Genomic DNA, 9,737 nt, shown 5'->3' with positions numbered 1-9,737 from the left:
GCGCTCCCCCTCTGCAGGCGCAGTGGATCCTACCGTCGGAGCTGTCCCGCCCACCTCCCCCTGTCCTGCCTAGTGTGGTTTGGGCCGCGCATAAAAAGCTCGCGGGCCTAGGGCTTGTTTGGCTCTGAGATCTCTGTGCTTTGTGTCCTGTCGTTCGCGTGTCCGGCTCTTGCCCACGCAGGTATGGAAACCCAGAATGCACACGAATGGGAGCAGCCCCACGGGTGCGGTTCTGTCCCTATAGAGCCCTCCTTGCTTACGGTCTTTGTTTTCCATGCTCAACGGCGGCCGCCTTTGTCCTTGCGGTAGGTGGGGGTGGGGGCGGGGGAATGGGGGGAACCAAGGTCGGAGCCCTGGGTTGCAGGCCGTATCGCCGAGCTCACAGCTCCTCGCTCTTGGCCTCGCCATCCCGTTCTGGTTCGCGTCCTTTCCCCCGCGCTTGGGCCGACTGGATAACCCGGGTGGCGGCGGTGACCCCATCCATCACTCGTGCGCCGTTTAGGGGGCCGGGTCTCCTGAGGCCTTGCAGAACTTGTTCTGGGAGGGTGAATGAATTTGAGTGCTGGTGCTCCCACCTCTCAGATTCGGTGTCTAGCTTCAGCCCCAAGAGTGACCTTGGGAAAGTCAGACAAAGGGTCCTTTGCGGCACTGACCAGCCTTGCGTGGGTCTCTGCTTTCAGTCATGGCCTCCGGCAACGCGCACATCGGAAAGCCGGCCCCGGACTTCACGGCCACCGCAGTGGTGGACGGCGCCTTCAAGGAAGTCAAGCTTTCAGACTACAGAGGTGAGGCTGCCCGGAGGGGGACCAAGTTGGGACAGGCTCCATATATGAGAGGGGCTGGAACTAACTTTTCTTCGTTCTCCTCTTCCCTAGGGAAGTATGTGGTCCTCTTTTTCTACCCACTGGACTTCACTTTTGTGTGCCCCACGGAGATCATTGCTTTTAGCAACCACGCTGAAGACTTCCGAAAACTGGGCTGCGAGGTCCTCGGAGTGTCTGTGGACTCTCAGTTCACCCACCTGGCGTGGTATGGGGCTGTGCGCGGGGCGGGCGAGGGCGGGGGCAAACTATGGGGATAAACTGTGTCTTCTCTTCCGGCCCTTCATCTTTTATGTGTGTGTGGGGGGGTTGCGAGACAGGGTTTCTCTGTGGCTTTGGAGGCTGTCCTGGAACTAGCTCTTGTAGACCAGGCTGGTCTGGAACTCACAGAGATCCTCCTGACTCTGCCTCCTGAGTGCTAGGACTAAAGGCCTGCGCCACCACCGCCCAGCTGGTCCTTCATCTTATAAAGAATGGAAACAATGACACCCAAGTCCTTACAATAATGACAGTAATTAGCATTTGGCACCTAGTTGGAAGGTACAGATGCTTCGTGGCTTAGTTCTCAGGAGACAGGCTGGCCTTGCCCTATCTCATGAAACGGGAAACTCTAGTTCTCAAGAGTGATGGGTTGATGTAAAGACCAGAGCTAGATGATGTTGGAAATCCCCCCCTTTTTTTTTCAGAACTAGGGGTCAACTCAAGGTCTCATTGCTGCAAAGCAAGTACCCTACCCCTGAGCTCTACCTCTGCTGTTGGCTAAAGTGGTATCCCTATTGCTAGTTATTGGAGCCCATGGGCCCAAGTGAAGCTACTTTAAGATGATGATTTATCTGGGCCATTCCCTTTCCAGTTGTACTGCCTTTGCCAGGGTGGGGAGGGTGGGGCTACCCAGCCTTGTTTGAAATCCTTTATCTCTTGCTTCCAGTACCCCCACTCCAGCCCTTATCACACTGGAGGCGGGGGGGGGGGGGGGGGGAGGGGGGAATTCTGCTGTTCTGGGCATCCTAAGGCCCCAACCCTGTTTCTCTCATCTTCAGGATCAACACCCCACGGAAGGAGGGAGGCTTGGGCCCCCTGAACATCCCCCTGCTTGCTGATGTGACTAGAAGCTTGTCAGAGAATTATGGAGTGTTGAAAACTGATGAGGGCATTGCCTACAGGTATAGCAAGGGCCTCAGCCCAGCTCCAGGAGTCCCCATCTCAAGGCTAAAGGGACCACTGTGGCTAATGGGGTGTGTGTGTTGCCTTACCTGGCCTTGGCAGTGGGGGACTCCAAGCTCCTCACTATAGGCTCTCATGTCTTCAGGGGCCTCTTTATCATCGACGCCAAGGGTATCCTTCGTCAGATCACAGTCAATGACCTCCCAGTGGGACGATCTGTGGATGAGGCTCTTCGCCTGGTCCAGGCTTTTCAGTATACAGATGAGCATGGAGAAGGTGAGTGAATATTCACAGATGGGGATCCTCAGCTCTCTGCCCAGCTTACAGACATTAACTGTTTGCCCTAGCATCATTGTGGGATGGGTGGTAAAGCCCCATACAAGGGCTGAAGAGATGGTTTACAGCACTGGCTGCTTTTCCAGAGGATCAGGGTTAGATTTCCAGCACCCACATGGTGCCTCATAAGCATCTTTAATTACAGTCTCAGGACTCTCTTCTGGTCTCCTCTTGTATATATATATATCACAAAAAAAATTAGATTAAAAAAAAAAGCCGGAGCCCCAAAAAAACAAATTTTTAGTATGTATTCATGTTTGCCTGGAGCTAGCTATGTAGACCAATCTGGCCTTGAACTCAAAAGATCTGCCTGCTCCCCAGTTCTGGGATTAAAGGCACAAAATACCGTACCTGCTTTAAAAACTTATTTGTGCATGAGTGTGCTAGTGATCAAAGCCTCAAACATACTAGACGATGCTCTTTCACTGAGCTGTACCTCGAGGCCAGTCATAGCACCTCATCATATGGAAGGGTCACCTGACCACAGGTACAGAGTTTTAGTAAGGCTAAGACTGACAGAGTGAGTGAGTTAAAGGGGAGGGGCATGGAGACACAGGCCTGTAATCTCAGCACTTTGGAGCTGAAACAGGAGACCAGCTTGGGCTGAAGAGTGAGACATTATTTCAAGAAAAAAGGCTAAGTGTGGTGGTGCATGCCTATAGTCCAAACACTTCAGCTGTGGAGGAAGGAGGAGCAGTGCATGTTTGATCTATGGAGCCTGATCTATGGAGAAAGTTGTAGGCCAGCCAGAGAACCCTTAAAAAAGAAGACTGAACTATAGCTAGGTGTGGTTTACACAAGGCCCAGAGCTCAAACTCCAGTCCTTCAGCAGCTAAAATAAAACTAAAAAAAAAAAAAAGAATTTGCAGGAGTGTGGTGATGCCTGTCTGTGATCCCAGCAGTCGGGCTAAGATAGGGCTGCCATCGGGTCGGGGTCAAGGTGAAAACAAAAGTACAGAACAAACAAGACAATAGAACAGAAAAGTATCATCTAGAAAACTATTGGGGCAGGGGCTTCTGATTGAGTGAAATCTGGAACCCTGCCCCTTAGCTTCCAGCCCTTCATTGTGCAGGCAGCCTAGGGTCTTGCATGGCCTGTTTGTCCCTGACCTGGATGGCAGAGCTGAGCCTCATGTGTTCATCCTTGTGTGTTTTTCTAGTCTGTCCTGCTGGCTGGAAGCCCGGCAGTGACACCATCAAGCCCAATGTGGATGACAGCAAAGAATACTTCTCCAAACACAACTAAGATGATCAAACATCAGTGAGCCTGAATTCTTGTATCCCGCCCCTACCTGGATGTCCTGTGCTGGTCCAGAAAAGACTGGAGGGGCTGGGGGTGGGCCAAGGCTTTCTCATTGCCCACCTGGGATGTGGTGAATAGTGACCCTATGTCCTGAGCCCACCTGTCTGGGCACACATCTATAGGAAGGAAACCAATAAAGTATTAGGGACAGTGAAAGACTGTTGTGCTGTCTAGTTGATCCCAACTTCATTTTTACACGCTGGCCTGCGCAACTGACTCTGCAGTTACCCTTCTTCACCACAAGGTGGCGACAATACCACATTCACTGCATAGAGCTCTGGTGGCCTGAGAGTGGAGAGATACTGATCTGTCTGTGGAGAGATGGTTTAACTTGTTGCTCTTGTAGAGGACCCAGGTTCCATTCCCAGCACCTACATGGTGGCTCACAACCTTCCTTAACTCCAGTTCTAACATTGTCTTCTGGTCCTCTGGCGCAGGCATGCACATGCGTGCAGGCAGAACAACATACAGATAAATTAAAGCACGTGCATCTCTTCAAATAAACAACCAAACTAGCCATGGGCAGTTTACTTCTGGATCCTGTCTCGGTAGACCAGTGCCCACATCTTGCCATCAGCCATAAAAATGCTATTTAACTACTATGGTCATCACTGGGTCTCATCGGATGGGAATAAAAAGCAAACTCAGATGACCTTGTGAGTTCAAGTGTGTGAAGCCTAGGCTCTGACCCATTTCTGTGTAATATTTTAGGCAAGAGAGTGAGACCAAGGTTCTAAGAGCCAACAGTGGGAGTCATTGAAAATATTTGCTTCCTGAGGTCAAAGGTCAAGGGTAGGTTGGGAGATCTGTATTTCAGAGTTTCCGTTGAGTTGGACATATGGCAGTAGCTTTGCCATTCTGAGTTCCACTTTCATTCCACAAAACAAGTATGATCTGGTTGTTTGTTTTTATTTATGTTTTGATACATGAGTTCTCAAACTATACTCCTTCAGCCTCAGCTGAGGCTTTACACCTGTACCTTCGTGCCTTTGTTTGCCAGCTCACATGTGGAAGTCATTCATCCCCTTGGAATTTTTTTCCACCCATGCTAAGGATGGGATCTAGGTCCTTTTGAATGACTTGGACACACTACCACAGAGCCCACACTCAGCTACTCCCTGGAATTTAATATATATTCTCAAAGCTCCTGCTTGGGTCTCCCTGAGTTCATTCCAGTTCAGGTACACTCTTGGGTTCTTCAGATGATCTTGCTTTGGGTATAAGAATTATGCATGTGCATTCCTTCCTTCCCTCTGACCCCAAACTTTACTGAGGGCCCTACACTGCCAAATCTGTTGCAAAGGTAACAGTACATTCTGTCTATGAACCTGTCTCCCTGCCCCAACTCTCAACACTTTTGTTGTTGTCTTTTTCAAGGGGGGGGGGTATCTCTGTACTGCTTGATCTGTAGACCAGGCTGGCCTCAAGTGCTGGGATTAAAGGCATGAGCCACCAATGCCCGAACACTTTTACATTTTAATTTTATTGGTTTTTTGATAGTTTCGATGTGTAGCCCTGGCTGTCCTGGAACTCACAGAGATTTGCCTGCTTTGCCTCCTGAGTGTTACGATTAAAAGCTGTGCCTCACCACTGGCTGGCACTTTCACTTAAGAAAAGAGTCTAATCGCTTCTCGGCCTTTTGGCTGAGATCAAGTGAAGAAAAGAGTCTAGCCGCGCACTGGTGGCGCACGCCTTTAATCCCAGCACTGGGAAGGCAGAGGCAGGCGGATCTCTGTGAGTTCGAGGCCAGCCTGGTCTACAAAAAGTCACAGAGAAACTCAGTCTTGAAAAACAAGAGAGTCTGTCTATTTGTGGTTTTGTGCATATGAGAGTGCAATGACTGGGGAGGCCAGAAGGGGGAAGTGCATCCTCTGGAGCTCGATTTTTTGAGGGTTTGTAAGCCCCTTATGGTGGGTGCAAAGAAGCACACTTGCATGCTTTGGAATAGCCGCGTGGTACATGCCCTTAAGTGCTGAGCCATCTCCAGCAGTCTTTTCTTTTGAAAATCCCGCCCCCCCACCCCGTGTGTGTGTGTGTGTGTGTGTGTGTGTAGGTGAGTGCTTTTTCTCCTGGGTCCAGGGATGGGACTCAGGTACTCAGGCTCGGCCACAAGCATGTTTACCTGCTGAGCTATTCATCTCATACCCCTATCTGCTTTTGTCCTTTTTTCTATCAGTACTATGGTCCAAACTGTCACTGAGGGTTTTGTTTGGTTGGAGTCAGGTTCCTTTTTGATGTTTTTGTTGGGGAAGGGGATGAGAGAGTTTCTCTGTGTAGCCCTGGCAGTCCTGGAACTCACTCTGTAGACAAAGCTGGCCTTGAACTCAAGAGATCCCCCTTGCTATGTAACCTAGACTGCTTTGAGGCCATACACTTTACTACTTAATTATTCTTTGACTCCGCCCGAGTAGCATGGTTTTCTTCGCGATGGGGTCCTCCAGCTTCAGGACCAGCGAGGTCCCCCCCAGCTCCAGCAGCTTTGAACTTCAGTCTCAGCCTTTGGGGAGCGGCCCGGCAGGCACGAAAGGCTGCGGCGGCGCCCAGCGGCCCAAACAACTGCCCCGACAGGACCAGACCTGGCAGTCGCCAACTTCTGGCCTGGCACACGGGAGGGGACCCTGGCAGGCGGGCGCCGCCCTTCCTGGCGGGAGTTGCCCCGACGGCGGCGTCTGCACTCCGCCGCCCGCCCCGCCGAGGCCGCAGTTGGGCTCCGCCAGGGTCAGGTCCCATGGAGGGGGCGTGGGCGCGGCGGGTCTCCGGCGCCAGCCTGTTGAGAGACGCTCGGGTGGCTCCCAGGGCCCAGGAGAGCGTAAGTCTCCCGCCGCGGGCACCCTGGACCCAGGCCTGGGGCTTTCCGCGCCCCGAGAGCCGCCCGCCCGGGAAAATCCCGGCCCCTTCCCGGCGCCGCGGCCCTGCCGGGCAGAGCTGGGGGAGGGGATTCCCGGAATCTGCCCGGAGACCGTGCTGGCGTCACTGAGCAGAATAGGCCCATATATGGGCATCGCTTCCGGCGCGTCAGCGGGGAAAGCCCCGACGCGCTGGGCTGGGCGGGGCTGCTTACACATTCCGCGTTTGGTCCCGGGCGGCTTCTTCCCGGCTGTGGCCCGCCTGCCCCGCGTCGGGTGCCGGGGCGCGGCGTGAGAGGTCTGCGTGCTTGCACTGGACCTTAAGTCACCTGAAAGGAGGGAGCTACGAAAGCGGACGACTGGGGGCATCCCGTTCTTCTCCCTCCACCCGCCCGGCTTGGAAGAAAAAAAAAGACCACAGAAATTAATAAAGACAATTTTTTTTACTTAAATAGATTCAATAAAAAGTCAAACACACACACACACACAAACACATCTTAAAATAGACTCTAGACACGAAGTGCGTGTTTCTTCTCCACAGTCCTGTGCAGAGGGGGAGGGCAGGGGGCGGAGGTCCCTCCCTAGTGTCCCGGCAGGCTGAGTACCAGGCGGCGGGGCCAGCTCCGCCGCGATAGCGTAGCCCCCTTCTCCCTCCCTGTTAAATACACAAATATATTATATTCAATATGAATCCGGTCTCTTCCCAGAAAAAAAAAAAAAACATACAAAATACGCTGGAAGGGGGGGCCATGTAAACGTCGAGGTGGAAGGACTGGGCGCAGGCGAGCGAGCCAGAGTCCAGTGTGTGCGCGGCGCTCCAGACCTCCGGGCCGGTGCCCATCGCCCGCCCCCCTCACCCCAGGGGGGGGCGGGCGTCCAGCCTTCCCGGCCGGGGTGTCCGTGCGGGGCGAGCGAGGGAGGCGCTCAGAAGGCGTGTCCTTTGACCCCCAGCAGCAGCTGGCAGCCGTTGCTGACGTGGGTCATGACCTTCTGCTTGAGCTGGGCCACTTGCTCCCGGAGAAGGCCGGCAGTACTCGACAGCCCCGCATTCTCAGCCTTGAGCGTCTTCACCTTGTCCTCCAGGCGCGCGATGCGCTCCAGCTTCCGCTTCCGGCATTTGGTGGCCGCCAGCCTGTTCCGCAGCCGCTTTCGCTCCACTTTGATGCGCTCCTGGTCTTCCATGTTGATAGGGGACACCGGCGGGGTGGCGTCGCGGCTGCGTGCCTCTGGTACGGTCTGCGGTTCCTCCTTAAAGGCGGAGGCGCCGCGACCCAAGCCCAGCTGTGCCGGGTGGCCGCCCGCAAAGGGTGGTGCGTGTGGGAGGTAGCTGATGGTGGCCGTCGGGTACGAGCTCCCAGTCCCGACGGCGGCCCCGGCGCCCCCAGAGGGTGCGGAGGCTGGGGAGTAACTGCTGAGGTTGGTATAGACGGGGGGCGGCTCTGGACCTGCGTAGACGCCCCCTGGCCCGGCCTGGGGACCCCCGCTGGCGCCCAGGGACACGTTGGGGGGCGTCACGTGGTTCATCTTGTGCAGGTCGTCCAGGGCTTTGACAAAGCCGTCCGCGAAGCCCTCCTGCTCCTCGGTGACGCCGCCCCCTGTGCCTCCACTGCTGCCACCCCCACGGGGGTAAAAGTACTGTCCCGGAGGCGTGGGCGTCGTCGTGATCACGCCGTTGCTGTTGGGGACGATCAAACGCTCCAGTTCCGTGGAGGCGAGCTTCAGAGACGCGCCTGTGTCTGATCCCTGACCCGAAAAGTAGCTGCCTGCTGCCCCGCTGCCCTCTGGGCCCGGGCCGCGCGCTCCCGGGCCCTTGAGACCCCGGTAGGGATCCGTCAGGTTGAGTGCCAAGGTGGGTTTCAGGAGTTTGTAGTCGTGGAGAGACAGGCTGCCAGGGGTCCGACCGTATCCCGCCGCTGCGTATGAGTCGTCGTGATAGAAAGGCTGTTCCATTTTCGTGCACATCCGGGCGGTCTGGGAAAGGTCCCCCTGAAGGGCCGCCCCAGGCCTCGCTGCTGCGAGCGGCGAGCTGTCCTCGGCTGCGGCGGGACCCGGTGTCCGGTCGCGCGTCCTCGGGAACTGGAGACCGCCGGCGGCGGCCGGTTGGCAGCTGTGCGTAAAAGCGTTGCCGGGCTTCCAGACCTCGTCTCTGCCTCTGTGGTGCGCCCGCTTTCTCGGCGTCGCTTCCTTCAGTTCCCCGCTGCCTGCAGGATCCAAAACCGGCCCGGCCACCCTCAAGGTCCCCACCGCGCTGCCCCAGCCCCAAGCTTTTATACCGAGTTTGTCAGCTGCGGAAGTGCGCTCTGATTGGCCAACGCGGGAACCGGGCCCCCGCGGCCCCCTCCTAGAGCGTGGGGAAGGGGAGGAGGCGGCTCGCGTCACTGTCAGGAAGCGCGTGTCCTTGTAAACAGCGGCCACGAGCCGGGTGGCTCTGCGCGGCTGCAGGGGGAGGGGCTGCAGCGATGGAGACGCCGAAGCAAAGGGATGTGGAGGGGCTGAGGCACACGGGTTAGGACTGCGGGAGTACACCTCGGTGACTATGAGAGCTTGGCACAGCAAGCAGGGAAGGGGGCGCCGCGGGATAAGCCGGAGAAGTCTCGAGAGACCCAGAGTGCCTGTAGCTGAGAACTGACAATATGCTAGAAGACCCCAAGCAAGCAGGAAAGGGAGGATCGGGAGGGATCTGTTAACATTTGACCCGGGGATTGACTGGAGGTCCCAGATACAAAGGGCTTGAAAGACTGGAATTGTCACAGGTTGGAGGAAGGGGCGCCTGTTGTGCAAGAACAGTAGGGTTCTAGAGGCCGTTGATGAGTCTGAGGGTTCTCCTATAGGCGGAAATGAGAAGGAAATGCGGGGAGGGCGACGTAGATATGCAAAGGTGAGAAAGGGTCCTGGGTGCACTGAGGTAATACAAGAGGTGGAGGATGGGAACATGTCACTGTGGCCACCTGAAGAATTCGGATGTAGAGTTAGAAAGGTCAGGGCACAGCTTCCGAGCTTTGAGATCTGCTGGGGAGGATGATCCCAGAGACAAGGGACCTGTACGAATGGGGCTGTACCTCGTGGGTGGTCCTTAGGCACCTGCATACCCTGTACTCCAAGCCCAAAGTCCTCCCTTAGTCACTCTGGGCTCACCCGATACCCTGTCAGCTCTTGGAGAGCCGACGGGGCAGGATAGCTGGGGCGCGGTCGCCCAACCTCACTCCCTTCCTTAGAAACAGACTAGGGAAAGAGAGCCGAGGCAGGAAGTGTGGCAACAGCCCCGAG

The 9,737-nt window shown here is 55.6% G+C and overlaps 2 protein-coding genes across 2 annotated transcripts; one reads left to right on the top strand and one right to left on the bottom strand.

Annotated features, from left to right (window-relative positions):
* The first annotated feature begins 164 nt into the window (after positions 1-164).
* Positions 165-3,631, top strand: Prdx2 (peroxiredoxin 2). The gene is made up of 6 exons (NM_001246780.2): positions 165-181; positions 681-785; positions 876-1,029; positions 1,862-1,984; positions 2,131-2,261; positions 3,482-3,631. Exons 2-6 carry the CDS (start codon positions 683-685, stop codon positions 3,565-3,567), a joined length of 597 nt encoding a protein of 198 aa, NP_001233709.1. The 5' UTR covers positions 165-181; positions 681-682; the 3' UTR covers positions 3,568-3,631.
* A 3,263-nt stretch (positions 3,632-6,894) lies between these two features.
* Positions 6,895-8,731, bottom strand: Junb (JunB proto-oncogene, AP-1 transcription factor subunit). The gene has a single exon (XM_027406258.2). It carries the CDS (start codon positions 8,430-8,432, stop codon positions 7,395-7,397), a length of 1,038 nt encoding a protein of 345 aa, XP_027262059.1. The 5' UTR covers positions 8,433-8,731; the 3' UTR covers positions 6,895-7,394.
* Between the last annotated feature and the right edge of the window lie 1,006 nt (positions 8,732-9,737).

The sequence above is a fragment of the Cricetulus griseus genome, chromosome 3 (assembly GCF_003668045.3).
Source record: "Cricetulus griseus strain 17A/GY chromosome 3, alternate assembly CriGri-PICRH-1.0, whole genome shotgun sequence".
NCBI classification, from domain to species: domain Eukaryota; kingdom Metazoa; phylum Chordata; class Mammalia; order Rodentia; family Cricetidae; genus Cricetulus; species Cricetulus griseus.
This window is presented reverse-complemented; position numbering and strand designations above follow the sequence as displayed.

Excerpts from the sequence above, each read along its gene's own strand:
- Prdx2 (NM_001246780.2), top strand. The coding sequence starts at position 683 with ATGGCCTCCGGCAACGCGCACATCGGAAAGCCGGCCCCGGACTTCACG. Across the intron at positions 1,985-2,130 it reads GATGAGGGCATTGCCTACAG|GGGCCTCTTTATCATCGACG; the intron begins GTATAGCAAGGG and ends TCATGTCTTCAG. Across the intron at positions 2,262-3,481 it reads TACAGATGAGCATGGAGAAG|TCTGTCCTGCTGGCTGGAAG; the intron begins GTGAGTGAATAT and ends GTGTTTTTCTAG.
- Junb (XM_027406258.2), bottom strand. The coding sequence starts at position 8,432 with ATGTGCACGAAAATGGAACAGCCTTTCTATCACGACGACTCATACGCA.